The following is a 16,811-nucleotide window of genomic DNA, read 5'->3' as shown; positions in this document are numbered from 1 at the left end:
TAGATAGGATCAATAGTGCATGAAATCCCATGACAAGGAATGCATGCGTCAATCTGCATGGTTGGGCTGACCCTATCATAGTTAGCAAACATGGGGTCCTATGTTTGGAACCCTGTGACATCACGCATGCACTGTGGGCTGCAGTTAGTCTGCACAGTGGGAGTACTTCAGCACGTCAGCCTTGCAAGAGCCTGTCTCTGCAAACTAGAGGTGGTCACCTCAACAAGCAAAATAGCTTGTTCCTTTAGAAGTTTTCCATCACACTGGGTACATTACTGTCACAAGATTACGTCAACTATAAACATGGTCTCATATCTAGAGGTTGCCATAGCGCAAGGTGGCACTGCAAGGCTTCAGCCCTGTGCCAACAATTGATAACTCCTCCGAGTTATGAGATAATGAAGGTTGCAGATCGGCCTAGAAAGGGATGCAATGGAGGGAGTGCACATGACCGTTCCTTGTTAGGTAGAGTCTTGTATACACACAGGGATCTCAAAGGTCTCCCAGGCGAAGGCTGCATTGATGATACCCACAAACTGTTCAGCTAGGAGCAGAGCATCAGGGTCATGGAGATTCTCAGCAGTAATCTTGGCTAGGACAGGAAGGTTCCCATCTGGTGGCAATTTACATCAGCCCCCTCTGGAGGTTAGAGAGGCCTCAAATGTAGCAAATGCCACTTATAATTGGTCACTTACAGGCTTGAAAGTTGAACCAATGGTTAAGCGAGACTTGCAATTGTAGCCCATGGCTCGCCAAAGCCCAGAACACCCAGATGGCTCAAGTAGAGTGACCCCCAACCGGGCATGCCCTGATGACCTTGAATAATTCTTAAACAGATTGCAAATGGCATTCTCCTTTCATTTTTTTTATCTGGGTAATGTGTGAGATTGTATTATAGACATTATTTGACAAATGTGTTTATTTTAGATTTAAACAGGATCTCGGATATGAGAAATGGGAGGATGTCACAGTGATTATTTGCAGTGGTATTAGTGGGTTTCTACTGTGTTACAATATTGGAAAAATACATCACTATCCCTGAATATTACCTATAAACACATTTGGAATTTGAACCAGTGTGTCTGTGCACTGTTTGTGATCTGGCCAAAAGGACATGAGAAACTGGATCATAAATTCAAAGCTGATCCGCACAGAGGCCCCCAAAATACGTTTGGCAGAGGGCGCTCAAAGTCCTTAAGATGTCCCTGAGCCGCCGCTGTGTAGTTAGTTAGTAAAGAAGAGGTTCACTGGCACTGTGGAATGAGGCTGGTTGCCCCGTTTTCCTAATATATATATATATATTCGTGTAGCTTTGTCGAGGTTGCAAATGCTCTGCACTGCACTCTTTCATTTCGAACATGACACAACCATTGTACGCCAGTCACCAACACGAATGCCACCCTCCTGGCTGGACTGGCCTTAGCAGGCATCAGGCGTTTGCCTGGAAGGCTGGGGGTCAGTTTTGTAGCAGTGGGGTCCAGTTGTGTTACTGGGGGCTGTTTTGCAGTGATATGGGCCCTCAGTAACAAAAGCACCAGTGCTGGGGACCGGGTTTAAGCAGTAGTGCTTGACACTTGGCACCCCCTTCTCTGGTGGGTGGGAGCCAGTGCAGCAAAATTGCCAGCGCTACTTTTTTGGGTTCCCAGTCCGGCCCTGCCTGCCCCATCAAACAGGCCTCCTCCTTTCTAGTACCTAGGTCATTTATCTGCACAATCAAGCAGGAACTCCAGTGTCAAAACCCCTGTCGCTGCACCCACACACGCTGTCGGGTTCTTGGCGCACATTACTGTGGCTGGAGCGCACAGAGACCTCACACTGCCGCACACAGAGGAAAAAAATTAGAGGGAACATTGTTTGTATGTATCTTATGGTTATATTTGAACCATATTAAAAAATGTTTGATAAAGTACTCAAATAGTAAACTGCCACTATAAACATGTTTCATGGGCAGAGCAATGGTTACGCGCCGTGAGACGCGCCATGAGAAGCAGTGAATAGCCTGCTGTGGAATCTTCTTTGAGGCGCTGGGATTCTGCACCCTTTCATATCACAGAAAGTAAATGGAATACTGCAAGGTCCATAAAAGATGAGAACTGGCTGAATGAATCTGATACAACAGTTAATGGTAGTTAACAGAGGTGTTAACATTTAAAAGTGACCACTTCCCTCCAGTCTCAAGGTCATTAATGGCTGCCTCCAGTCCCGATTTTTCGCCTATAAGGCACCAATTTCACATGCGTTCGTTTAATTAGTTCAATGCAAGTAAAAAGAAGAAGACTACGAAAACCAGAATGCATTAGGCAACCATACAAAATTCCCGGGTTGGAAAGTTCCCATAATGACTCGAAGGGAAGTGTTCAGGCTTCATATGCTTTACGGAGAGGTAGAGGGGTGGTCTGTGGGTGAAGGAGGGTATTCGCACCCCAGGGATGCTTTGCGGAGTGGGCAGTTCAAGCCCGGGTGTTTTAGGATTGGTCAGTCTGGGACAGAGGGGAGGTCTCAGACAGTTAGGGATATGCTGGACCACTTGCCACATTGCAAGTGCACTGCGGTCCTGTCAGGTAGTGCAGGCTGTGGTTCTTTGGTGTTTTCCCCACCCTTTTTCAGGGTGGGTCGACATGGTTGCCTATGGGCTTGCTTTGATTTGTCCAGGTTGGAGCCTTGGTGGTCTCCTTAGGACAGGTGACAGAAACTAATAGGGCTCTCACACTAGTCTGGAATGGTTGGGACCTTGCCACAAAGGAAGTGTTGACCGATTGAGTACAGAGAACCGATGCTTAAAGCAAGTAAATATATATAACCCAACATTTTAATATCTTCAAGTAGACCTTTGAATAGTTGGTTTGTGGTTCGGTCTGTAGGCAAACTGCAGTGGCTAAGAACTACATTTATTAACCGTGTTGTGGGCAGCACCTAGACTTTCTCTATATACCGTGGTTTAAATGGGCAGGCACTGTCGTACAGAGTGCCTACCCTTCTTCACTTTGAAAGTGAAATTTCCTGCACTTCTCAACTCCACTGCAATACTTTCAGTGTGAGAGTGCCTGTACCTCAAGGGTAAACTGGTACTCTAAATAGCGGGTACCTGCACTTCTATCCGTTTAGACTGCCTACAGAGGTAATGTGCGGTTGCTTGCTGGGAATTAGATGACAATATTGGCGAGGGAAGCCCTCGCGCCAGGGGATGCTAATCAAATCTAACGCATTTTAGCTGCTCACGCGAGTGAGATAGGAGTTAAATAATCCTCGGTGCAGCTCAATAAGATACCAACCAGAGGGACACAAAGCAAAACCTGCTGGCTAACCGGATTAAACAGGACTTGGATACTAGGCCAATTAAGCACAACCAAAAAAAACTTATAAGGTGAATGTACCATCGCAGTAACGAGTTAGTAAGCATTTCACGGACTCGTACTAACGTCGAACAACGTAAAATACAGTCTGTAGAAGCGCTTATAAAAGTAAATGTCCCTCTTCTACGCAGACCTATGGTGCACCTCATAAAACAAACTGCTAGATGTTTACTGATGCGTCGGAAGACACATCTGTTGTTAGAAGACATACTTATATGCTGTGCAATTAATTCATGTCTTAGGCTATTTAAAAAAAGACGAGAGCAATCAAATCACGTTACCGTTTTAGTTCACATTTCAGCGCGCAAACAACTCCACGTCTGCAGTCTAGGCCGTTCGGTTGCCTAAAAATGCGCTTTTAAACCCCACCTTCCCGCCAACGCTCCCGACTCGTATTTAATTGAATTTGTTAAGTTCACCTGTGCTCCCTTTCTTTTGGACACGTGGAAAGTGAAGAGTTTATTAAAAGGGGTAAACAATGCCATCATTTTGCATGAACCGTGTTAAATTTCAGCAACAAAATGCTTACCGTCGCAGTTTGTTTCACCTTTTCACATCAGATTCGTGTTGCTGTGTTGAAGCCGAGCAGCCAAAGGTCACTTGGGATACCTTAATATAGCTTGTATTACTAGGGTAAACACTGAGTAGCAAGTTAGCGAAGCCTATCTGACCCCCGCACAACACAGCGAACACAAAACTACACACCCCAGAATGCAAAGTGCTCTTGGTTGGAGTGAGTGCATGCTAATAGCTAACACTTTTATTTTAGGTGCCTCCCTCCTAAAACCCCCTCTGCTTTAATGCAAGCCAAAGAGTATAATCTATTCCTCTGAGATTTCATTCCTTGTTTATCCCTCTTACCCAGTGATCGAAGTGCATTAAACGAGCTGCTCAAACATAAAACATCTACGGAGACACAGACAGCGGGAGGGAGTGCGGGAACATGCGGCATGACGACAAAAGGGGCGGGACTTAAAAAAAGACACGGAAACGCCCCCGAATCGCGCTTTCACAGGGAAAGCGTGATTGACAGCCAATCTCTTCCAATGGCTAGCCTCCATTTATGGAGCTAGCCAATGGAAGACAGAGGCGGGACCAAAGCCCCATATCTAGGACATAAGATTTTGCCCTGGGCGGAGCAACTGCTACGCAGTTGCTACGGCCAGGGCGAAACCTAAAAACAATGGAAAATGGATCTTATTGATTTATTAATACAAAACATGAATTTATTAAAAAACATATAGCTCACAATTTATATGACAGATAATTCAAAAGATTTCAGCTTATAATTTATAAATGTAAAGAAATTGTAAAATACTTAACTTTTTATATCAGAAGCCCTCCAGGCGCTCCGTGCGCTTCAGGCGGAAAATACTTTCAATGGTTTTAAGGGGCCATCCATGCCCTCAATAAACCGCTAAGTGAAATCATTACCAACATTCTATCAAGGTTTTTTCGAGGCGACATCATCACGTTGCCCGTTAAATTAAGCTTATCTTGAGGTACGAAAGCCACCGCCCCTATCAGTTTATCGCCGGAAACGATGCAAGTTTTTTTCCTATTTTGATGACGGCGTGAGATTAATCCCAACCTCCATCCATTTCACTGAGGGATGGTTAGCCATCACGCTCTTAATTTAGCAGACCGTGATCCAATCGTGACTTCTTTACCAGTAGTCCGTAGATAGGCCGGCAGTCATTGCATGCCTCATACGTTATGATACTTGTATCCAGTTAACCCACACATCCTCCAAGGAATTTTTAGAATCTTCAAATGGTTCTCCGAATAAGGCGTGTGTAACGCCAAAACGCGCGTAGAGATTATTAATTTACCCACTTGGTTGCTTTTATGAATGTATTTGTTTTTATTCATGTATGTAAACTTGATTTTAAACATGATGAATTGTATATGCTGAAATCTTTTGAATTATCTGTCATATAAATTGTGTGCTATATGTTTTTTAATAAATTCATGTTTTGTATTAATAAATCAATAAGATCCATTTTCCATTGTTTTTTAGTTTATCTTTCCCATACACTGCATTAGTTTATATTTCTTGTGCCTTCATTATTGTTGTGTCAGTGTACCTGATATCCTTACAGGACCCCACAGTTGCCTAGGAATTGTTATTTTTATAAATATTTTTATAAAGCTCTACGAATAAGATCCATATTACAAAGTTCAATGTCATGTGAAATCCTTTCTAAGTTGTGGTGTCTGTAAGACAGTGGCGGGTGGTGAGACTTAGAGCAAGGTGCAGCGTTTTCGTGTGAAATGTTGGTCATGTGCTGATGTATCCCAAAGGCATCCAGCAGTATGACTGATCCTCGTGTTGACCCTCTCTGCCACTTATTCACAATCCTTTAACTCTAGGAACATCCTTTCAGGGAGATTGTGGGATTAACCTTCGAAGCTGTGCTATACCTCTTTCACCCATGGACGGGGTATTCCTAACACATCAGGTGCCAGGAAATTATACTTAAGTCTGTGGATATGATGATACATGTAGAAGCGCTGTTGTAGCCCTGAGATGTGACACACATATAGAAATAAACTTGATGTGGGGGAAAAGTCTGGTCAGGAATGGGGCTATTTCTGTTGTTTATGGAGGAGACCTTGTCACTATGAGAAGAGCAATAACAACTCTTGAGTGATCTGTATTCTCTTGTGTGCAGTGGTATTTACATTGCATGAATCTAGCTATGAAGCAACAAACTTCTCTGCATTATGTGAGGGGTTGGGAAACAATCTTAGATCGTGTACATCAAGCAGGGATTTCACAAATACATTCCACATGCATTCAAGGCTGTGATGCATCCTGGCAAACTGGCTATGAGTCATCAACGAAATAAGCATTAATATATGTATTAAGGAAACTGTATATCACAACATTTTATGTTCCTCTATTTCTATTAAATTTGTTTTGACAATTCAACAGGAGCAAGTCTATAGTCAGGCTCTATCTAATAACACTGTCGCTCCAATTACACTACATTGTACACATTATTTTGCAAGGTCATATTATCTCTATGATAATAGTATATATTTTGTGACTGAGTCTCCTTTGATTTAGAATATCCAAGCACTTTACAAATGGGGAACTTTATGATAAATTAACACCCTTTGATTTACATGTATAATTCATTAGGTATGTGCCATCTGGGTGCATAGTTTCATGTGCCAATGAACGTTCAGTGCTGGCCAGTATTCTTGCTGAACATCTGAATCTTTTTGTACTAAGAAGAATCCCGAGCCCACAGTATCCATTGGTGGGCCACATTGGAAAGTTCATTTGTCATGGGTTGCTTTTGTAAGCAAAATGCACCACAGGTACTGATTTCAGTCTCATTAACTTGAAAGATGAAAAACAACTCTACCCCCTAGGGTCCAGTCCTACCTGTAGTGCCTCTGCTGTGTACTTTCTGTATGCCATAAATAAAGGTATTGCACTCACTGCTATGTATCAGTTTGTAAAAAATCAACCTGTTTTGTGTTTTTGAAGGGACAAAGATTACCATCTAAGGACCTATAAGTCTGTTGTGATGGCAAACAAGTTGATAGACTGGCTGATTGCACAGGTAATGAGATCACCTATATGTTGCTCTTTGTGTTTTGTCAGTATTCTTTGTTCAGGGAGTGAATGGTTAATGTTTGACCCTCATTCTGAGTAGCCCATTAATTCCAGTGGGCCCAGTAATCACAGTTACTGGCATACTTAAATTAAGAGTTCAGAGGGAACACTGCTGGTGACTGGTATTCTTCCCAGATATTTCACCTGCTGCAAGCAGGCAAAGATTAGGTGGTAGAATACCAGGGGAGATCATGCAGGTATTGGTACGCTGAGCACAACATCCTATTTACCAGAAACATATCATCCCAGTTCTTTCTCCACCTGTGTAGTTATCAGAATCCCCAGTAACAGTAAATCCAGGGTTATGAGACCTTACGACGTTAAGGAAACCTGTTGTGTTCTGTATAATGATGAGTTAGAGAGGATGCATAGGCCTTTCAAGGAGACAGATATTTGGCACAGCCACTTAAATTAGGCTTGCTTTGTCTGAATACTGGAAAGGGGGGAATGCAAGTTGAGAATATTTGAGGCAGGAAGCATACATCAACAGATTTACGGGGATAACTTCTAGTTGCATACAATGGGGAGCTGTTATTTGTACAACCATGTATATATATGTTCCCCTTCATTTCCTGCAACACTTTTCCGATTGATGACTACTGAAACAACACTTGCCCCACCTGCCTGCGTTTTGTCATCAGTTTTTCCCCATGGTACAAGCTCTGCTAATTACTTTGGATACAAATCACCTCTGCCATGAGATAAATGAAGCTGATAACTACAGACAACCTCTTGATATTTATGATGGAGATTACTATGATGACAAATTGGAATCATTAGTACTTTCAATCCCACTTCATGCGGCAGTGTGTCCTGTGAAATGAAAAGCAAAACTTAGCTATAATCAAGGGACACCTAGAAAGCACTGGTTCTTTAAAAAGGAGGCCTTAGAAAGAAGCATACAAAAATAGTTTAATGTAATTTTTTAGTATTTCATCAAATCAGCTTACACCGACATAAGCTGGAAATTTTAGAAATGTATCTTTAACACATTTCAGCCCTAATTACCGTTTCAGTGTGGAAACAGACTGGTTCGGAACACACTATTACAATGCGACCCCGCATAGTGCGGTCGCATACTCACATTTCCCTATGGGAGCTTGTGCAGCGGTCAGAAAAGGGCTGTAGCACATGCTTCCATAGAGAAATGGGAGATGCTGTAAATCCCTCCACTGCGTAGCAGACACCATGAGGGGCCTGGCACATGGTGCAGGGATTTACAAGGGGGCACCATACGTGCCACCCAGTCTTATAACCGGAGGCTACAGCGGCATGGGGACCCTGCTAGTCGCTTTCTGACAGGCATTTCATGTCAGAAAGCCCGGCATGAAAAGCCTGTCGGAAACCAACATCATAATCCTGAGGGCGAAACACCATCCGTAAGGGATTATGTTGTGGTCTCCGACTGGCCGACAGGCTCCTTAAGCCTGTCGGAAGCCAGCCGGAATGGCCGCCTCGTTTGACATCTGACCACTGTAATCATTATACGTGGGTCGGAAATCAAACCAAGGATGTCTGGCAGACATTCTAATGTGGCCTTTTGTGACCTCTTGCAAAAATTGATATAGAAGTGTTACGCTTTAGGTGTCTGGTAATTTACCTGCTGGAAATGTCCAGTGCACATTGAGAATATGTGATGTTAAGAGAGAAGCAAGTAAGCAAGTAAAGCTTTGTGAAAAGTAATTTACAGAACCCACATGGGATTCAAAGGGCATAAAAAATTGTGGCAATAACAGCAAGTCACCTGACTCTTTGACAGTTGATTCTTCACACCCTAGTATAAATCACACTCCCATTGCATTCCTTATAACTACTATCATAACTAATTCAGGACAGAAAAAGCTCTTTAGACCTGACATGGATCCAGGACATTTTTTTATCCCATTGGCCTCACCTCGCAAACTCTCTCTCTTTCTCTCTCTTTCTCTCTTTGTGTCTCACAAAGTCAACCTCAAAGTTTTGTTTTGTAAAACAGCTGATCTCTCATAATATCCTACAGAGAATATGTTCAACCTATTGAATATGGTCAGGCATCCCAACTGTGCCTCATGCAGCATTACCTCAGTACTGATCACACAGTCCACATATGTGGAATAGTGACCATCAGTTTCCATTTCAGATCCTTCACCATCAAACCTGCTGCCTATATTCCCTTCTAACACTTAATAATCAGTTACACAGTGGCCTTCCCCTGCCCAACTCAGCCATCATTATCATAATTATTTGGTGTTCACCAGGACAGACAATTACTTTAGAGAACATGTAACCTCATTTCTGTTCACTGCTACCTTCAGAAAAATCAAAAGCCTGCATGGTGGACAATCAGAACGTTTGGTTTGTCAGTCCCAATTAGCAGCCTATATACCTTCATTCATTACCTCTCTCCTAGCAACTACATTACTGCTTTCACCCACTTAATTGAAAATGTCTAGATTAGGTATTTTCTTAGATATTTTCTTGTGGTCCACATTTTACAACCACTTCATCCCATCAAATTGATTTAAAGACACAATCCTTCTGTCTTTGAACCATAACCCTAAACCAATGAATTCAACTACTAAAAGTAATCAGCCTTGAAAACTAACCTTTCAGCTCTATATTTCCTCCCTGATTCTCACTTAATTTGTAGAATCACACCTGCCTATACAATACACTTCTCCACAGTTGTTGAGGCTGTGGCCAGTGTCAGGTATGACCTATTTCACATCCTTCTTGACCTGCTCAAATTAAGCATTGATACATATTTGAGAAAAATACATAACCTCCTCTTCTATTAATTGCTATGAATTACGTCAGTCTTTCTATACTAAGTTTCTGTAAATTCACCCAAGCATGAAAATGAATATCCGTACCTCTCATGAACTCACACTGCTTCATTGCCAACAAATAACCCTTACCTGCTTTATTTCACTCTTCTTCAATATTATTCAGAATGTAATTTAAAGCAGTAGCCCTTGTTCCTTGGATCTGATTTGTATTCAGTTACAGTAATAAACACTTGAACATCTCTTCAACCTGAGTATTATAGCTAGGCTTTTGGAATACTTCTAGTAAGCAGCATAACATCAATGTGATTTAAGGAAACTCTGCTCACCCCAATCACTAAATTAATCCCAACTTTTCCAGCATTGCCCTGAAAAATCTTCTCCTTCCGAAATATCTCTCGATTTCTCATGGATATGTGCTGACTGGCCTCTTCTCACTTAGGTGAGGGTTATGACTCCTCATAATCCTTGACTCAGATGGATTGGCTATTCTATGCACAATTGTCATTTGGAATTTATTTGTGAGTACTTATCCTTTGTTTGTACCTAGTATATTAATACAGTACTCTTTTTATATCGAAACACATACAATGATATGGTAGACAAACCCATAGGCCACACTATTCAGTGCATATTCAATGTATTCAACATAATCTGGTGCCATGTTCATTATAGAGGAAAATAAATAATATCCTTATGTTGAACTTCTCCTGAAAGTCTATTACCAGTTTGTATACATAGGCTGCATTCTGTCCGGAAACAGAGGGAAACTTCACACAACTCATTGAAAAAGAACACTTAAATATAGATGGCTCTGTCATGATGAGACCCTCACAGGGAAATCAGGGTTGTACCGTTGACGCATATCTCTGGTTTTAACAAGATGAATTCAGACTGTGACTACTAATACTAGTTGAACAGACACCAGGTGATTATTTTGTGTTTTTATGGGATTGTACCACAATGAGCACTGCAGCGTAAGCACTTTACCTATTTAGTTATATATTATTTAATACATTAAATGTGTACTGAATAGAGTAGCCTCAGGTTTGTTTCTGCCATATAATTGGATATGTTTCAAGATAAAAAGAGTATGGTATAAATGCACTGGTACAAACAACAGAGGATAAGTACCTATGAATGAATCCTGCTGTACAATTGCACATAGTATAGCTTAGTTACCCTAATCCAGATTGGGTATATAAGGTTAGTCCATTATTCATATATTCCTGAGGTGGATTGGCAGCCTTTGTCTTCTTTGCTGTCTTCCCCAAATTTGATACCACAGATCATGTCATTCAACTCAATGGGATAAAACACTGCCAGGGTATTGGGGTAGTGGTTCTGGATATTTATTCACTAATAAAACAGAGCTCTCATTGAGTATTACATGACTATGCACTTGCAAAACCTCTTGATTATCAAGTTGAGAATGGAAAATTGATCATATAGATATAACCATCACAAACAGTAACTCCAAAAAGCATGTCACAAAATAGGGTAGATGAACCTATGACAGAGTTCCCATTGGTGGGCATGGAGTTTAGAGTTTCAGCCCCTCAATATTTCTTGAAGCTCACCATATTCTACCAGCGACAGGTATGACTCAATTCGACGTGCATCATTTTTTTTTTTTTTTTTGTCAAATATGTTTTTATTGCAGGAAAGAAATGTAATCATATTATTGGCACCTGACAAAGGAAAAGCCATAAGGATGGTAATAGTATCAACTCTATACACGGCCATTCAGCCCACAACCCGGGGGTCGGGCGGCGTGTGCCATCAGGTCACAGGTAACATCTCTTCGTTCCGGTAGAGTTCAACAGGTGGAAAAATAAAACACCTCTGCTTTTCTAAACAACCCAACGAAAACATCCCTCCTCCCTTCCCCAAACAGCCCTTCCCCCCCAGAGGAGTAATTTGTCAGTCTCAGTGATGCATCGCTCTAGTGTTCACAGAAGTCGATAGTGCTTCCTTCCTCTTTCCCCCTCCCTCCTCCCCTCTCGTCATCGGCAGAGTATCTGGCGGTCTATCAGTTTGTGATAAGAGACTTAGGACTCTATGTAGGTAAAACTTATTTACCGATTCTTAATTACCGAATTTTACCGATTCGGTAATTAAGAATCGGTAAATAAGAAGTGGGGGTATGTAGGAACATCCAGATGTTCCATTTACCGAATCGTTAAGAATCGGTATTTACCGATTCGGTAAATACCGACCGGTAATGCTCCATTCATTCCTATGGGCTTTGAAGCCCATAGGAATGAATGGGGCATTACCGGTCGGTATTTACCGATTCGGTAAATACCGATTTTGACAAGGGTGCAGGGGGTGTCACTTTGACACCCTCTAGCACCCCCACAAAAGGTTCAGGGGCCATATGGCAGGCATACCTGCCCTAAGGGCAGGTCTGCCTGTCATATGGCACAGGTGTGCATGCACACATGTGCATGCACACCTGAATCGGTATTTTAACATCAAATACAATTTGATGGTAAAATACCGATTTTGTAGGCCTTGTGGGACTCAGAAGAGTCCCACCTACATATCAATTTTACCGATTCTGTAAATATACCGGTCGGTAAATTTACCGACCGGTATATTTACCGAATCGGTAAAATTACCGATTTTCCCTGTTTACCTGCCCCTACATATCAAATGCCAAATACCGGTCGGTAACGGCCGAATTCGGCCGTTACCGACCGGTAAAACCCTACCTACATCTGGCCCCTAGTTCTTCTTCGGGGGCCTAACCCACTAGCAATCCGTTATCGGGATCCAGGTCGCTCTCCCTCTGTACTATCGGAGTCAGTATGTGTGTTGTGGTCGCGCAGGGCCTGCACCAATATCTCCAGTGCTTTCTCATCTCTCCGCCTCCTCGCCTGTTGGTAGCGCAATGTGCTTTCACTCCCCGCCCACTTGAGAAGTTCATTACGCCATTTACCACCAGTTGGACCAACTCGCGCCTTCCAATGCCTGGTGATTTCTCGTTTGGCCAGAAGCAGCCCTAAATCTATAAACTTATTAGTAATCTTATGTTTGGGGGTATGCGGAAACCAATGTAGGATCCCTACAGCTGCCTCCATCTGCAACGATCTACCAGTCACTTCAGCCAGTGTTTCCCCCACAAACAACCAGTAGGAAGTTAACATGGAACAGGACCATAGCATGTGCAGCAGGTCCGCTCCGTCCGTCCTGCATCTAGGGCAGGCCGCCGTCTCCAGGCCGAAGTATTTCTGTAATTTCTCCGGCGTCAAATAGGCTCGATGTAGTATGTAGAAGTGGACCAGTTGGAATCGGGCATTACGTGTGCTCCTCCAGGCGCGCTGCACCAGCTGGGCCCACGTGGCCTCTGGTATTTCTTTCCCTATGTCCATTTCCCATCTGGTCTTAATGATCGTCAAGGGGGTCAATCCATCCTCCACCATTCTGGAATATAAGCATGAGACTGCTTTAACCGTTCCCGCAGACATCATGGCGTACTGGCACGCCATCGACACCAGCGGTTCCTCCTGACCCATCTTCCAATGTGCGTGGAGTGCCCTCGTGACCGCCGCGTGGAGCAAAAAATCGCCCCTAGGGACATCATATCGGTCCAAGAGCGCCTGGAAGGGCATCAACGCCCCGCCCTCGTAAAGGTCACCCACGGTCTGTATACTCAACTCTTCTCAGTCTCCTAGTCGTGATCAGTCTCCACCATGAGGTAGTGCAGTGAGCACTCCCAGCGGAATCTCCGGTGCGTAGGGTCTCGGTCGTCCTATTTTACGATACGTTCTGTTCCAGCACGAGCGTATGGTACGCTCCTCCAGAGTGAGGTCCCTCAAACTGAGTTTCTGTGGTAGCGCAATATATGACAAGATATGTCTGGGTATGCCAGTGCCCCGTGTCTCCACTGGACCTCGGAACTCGCGCGCCACCTCCTGGGTATAGGTCTGCAGCTGTGCGGCTAAATAGTACGTTTCAAAGTCAGGCGCCGCTAACCCCCCTTCTGCCTTAGGTCTCTGCAAGGTCCTGAGCGCCACTCTGCGGCGGCCCGAGCCCCACAGGAACGCCACTATCAAGGACTCCAGGCCCTGAAAGCTAGATCTAGGGATCCAGATCGGCAGCGTTCTGAAGTAGTACAACAGGCGGGGAAGTGCTACCATCTTCAGTAGTGCAATTCTTCCCGCCACCGATAGGGGTAGGGTGGACCAAAAGGACATGCTACCCTTAAGCGCTCGGATAGCTCTGGAGATGTTACCCTCAAGTAAGTCAGCAGGGCGATGGTAAACGTGCACCCCCAAGTACTTAAAACAAACCGGCTCCCATCTGATCTCCCTATGAATGTCCGGTTCGGGGCTATCACTGCGGATCGGGAACAGGCAGGTTTTAGCCCAGTTTACCCGGAGTCCCGACACCGCACCAAAGGTCGTGAGCGCTGAGTCCGCTCCAGCCAGGGCCGGCCCAGCGTTTTCTAGGAAAAGCAACAGGTCATCAGCGTATAGGGAAATATACTGTTGGCCCGCCGGAGACTGCAATCCCCCGTAGTGGGCCCCAGTACGGATCGATATTGCCAGTGGTTCCACCGCCAGGGCAAATAGTAGTGGGGATAGCGAGCAGCCTTGCCTTGTGCCCCTCTCCACAGGGTAACGTTGAGATATCAGCGGGCCCGACTTCACCCTAGCCACCGCCGAGGAATACAATACCTTGGTCCATCTCAGGAACCCCTCGCCCAAGCCAAACCGCTCCAGGACCCTATGGAGATAAACCCATTCCAAGCTGTCGAAGGCTTTCTCCAGATCTATCGAGAGAACCATAGGGTCAGAGGCATAGGCATGATCCCCCTCCAACAGCCGGAACAAGCGCCTGATGTTCATCGTGGTGTTACGTCCGGGGATGAAGCCCGCCTGGTCCGTGTGTACTAGGGAGCCCATATGTTCCAACAGTCGTGCGGCCAATATGCTGCTCAAGATCTTGTAGTCGACCGTGAGCATCGAGAGCGGTCTATAAGATGCCGGCTCCACGCCCTCACGGTCAGGCTTAGGTAGAGGTATCACCAGGGCCTCTCGCATCGAGCTCGGCAATTTCCCCAGAATTTTCGCTTCCTTATAAACGTGCAGGAGCTTGGGGGCCAGGAGCTCTATGTATACAGCATAAAACTCGACCGGGAGTCCATCCAGGCCCGGAGTTTTATTTCGTGCCATTTTCTTTATGGCGTTTCTGATCTCACGGATCTCCACGTCCCGTCCCAGGGCTTTCGCCAATTCCGGTTCTAGAGTGGGGACCGGGAGGTCTCTCAGGAAGGTGTCCGTTGGAGTAATATCCGGGGCTAAGCGACTACTATAGAGCTGTTCATAGTAGTTCCAAAAGCAGTTAAGTATTTCGGGTTGAGTATAAACCGTACTGCCTTCCGCTGTTTGCATGGCCACAACCGGCGAGGTGCGTCGCGTTGGATTGGCAAGCCAAGCCAGCAGCGTACTCGATTTGTCGCCCTCAACCAGTGATCTAGTCAGGTAAGTTTTATAGTCATAGCTTCGTAGGCGCTCAACCTCTACGGCTACAGCTTCTTTAGCCGCTAGGACCTGATGTTGGAGCTCCGGGCGGCCAGGGCGGGTAACTTCTAAGTCGCGGAGGATTCGATCAGCTTTCTCCAGGTCCTCTAGGAGTATGCAGCGTACTCCAACTTTCTGTGTTATGCAATAGCCTCTAACAACCACCTTAAAGGCGTCCCATTCCGTGGCCCTCTCGGCAGTCGTGCCCTCGTTCAGCTCAAAGTATCCCGCTATCTTATCCTCCAGATCACCCCGGAACACCTGGTCATCCAGGAGTTCTGGTCGTAACTTCCAGGTTGGTACACAAGGGGTTCCCCGGAGCCACCGGAGATCAATCAACAGCGGATTATGGTCTGAAATGGTTCTCGTCAAGTACTCAGAGCTTGTAACCGAAGAGACCACCTCTCTCGATCCCAGCAGACCATCCAGTCTCACATGCAACTCGTGCATACCGGAGAAATGGGAGTAGTCCCGGGTGTGTGGGTGTTGCGCTCGCCAGAGATCCGTCAGACCCCATTTAGTCTGCCCGTCCACCCTGCCTTTGGCCACCCGATGCGTCGGGGAGTCCGGGAGGGGAGGATGGGATCTATCCAGATTAACGTCGAGCACCGAATTGAAATCGCCCCCCAGTAGGATGGGCCCTGACAAATAACGGGCCAGTGAGCCCGACAGTCCAGTCAGAAAGGCGAGCTGGTCCGTGTTAGGCGCATAAATGCAGCAAATGCTCACTTCCCGTCCCCCTAGTCTCCCTGCGATTGCCACAAATCTCCCCTCTGGATCTATTGTGTGACTATGTACCTGCAAGGGCACTCCCGCCTTTATCCATATCAGCGCACCCCTTGCATAAGCCGAGTATGTGGTGTTATATACCTGACCTCGCCACCTACGCTGCAGCGCTAGCCCCTCTGATTTGGTGAGATGTGTCTCCTGGAGGAGTGCAATCTGTATTCCTCTGCGCACTAGATAAGCATGAACTTTATGCCGTCTGGACATGGTGTGCAGGCCCGCACATTCCAGGTGATGCATTTCAGGTTTGAGAGATCAGCCATTATCCCATGTTTTGCGGTCCAGTCTCTCTAAGTACACTTCAGGCACGGGCAAGCACCCAGCCACCCCCTCACCAATGACGAGTCCCCCATTCAACAACAATGAAGTAACTATCAACCAAGAACCCCCCCTCCTCCCCCCCAGAACAGGTTCCAAATAATTCCATCCAGTTCCCATCCAAACTGTACCCTCAGGGAATCCCTCCCCAACTAACCTGACGGTAGCCACCGCAGGTGTGCCTTAAGGGCGATGTGGGGGGCCGAGCAGCAATGTGGGGTCACCCCACTACAAGCTACCTTGCGGTCGAGCCCAATGTTATCCTGGACTATATAGGGAAACCTCGCAACCCTCCACACAGGCAAGAAGTTAACAGTTCCCCAGGCGAGTCTCATCTCCTTCATCCATGCAGTTGCCCCCCCCCCCACTGCCTCCACAACTAGAACCGGCTCACCCAAATGTTCATTGTTCATCCAACAGGCCCTCT

At 45.3% G+C, this 16,811-nt stretch overlaps 1 protein-coding gene across 1 annotated transcript in view; it reads left to right on the top strand.

Annotated features, from left to right (window-relative positions):
- PREX2 (phosphatidylinositol-3,4,5-trisphosphate dependent Rac exchange factor 2) overlaps positions 1-16,811 on the top strand; it is a 1,276,790-nt gene that overhangs the window by 557,398 nt on the left and 702,581 nt on the right. The window contains exon 15 of the mRNA XM_078687188.1: positions 6,856-6,931. Coding sequence (XP_078543314.1) covers positions 6,856-6,931 — 76 coding nt within the window. The remainder of the gene's footprint in view (positions 1-6,855; positions 6,932-16,811) is intronic.

This window comes from Lissotriton helveticus, chromosome 4_1 (assembly GCF_964261635.1).
Source record: "Lissotriton helveticus chromosome 4_1, aLisHel1.1, whole genome shotgun sequence".
Taxonomy (NCBI): domain Eukaryota; kingdom Metazoa; phylum Chordata; class Amphibia; order Caudata; family Salamandridae; genus Lissotriton; species Lissotriton helveticus.
The sequence above is the reverse complement of the archived record's forward strand: the minus strand, read 5'-3'. Positions and strand labels throughout refer to the sequence as shown.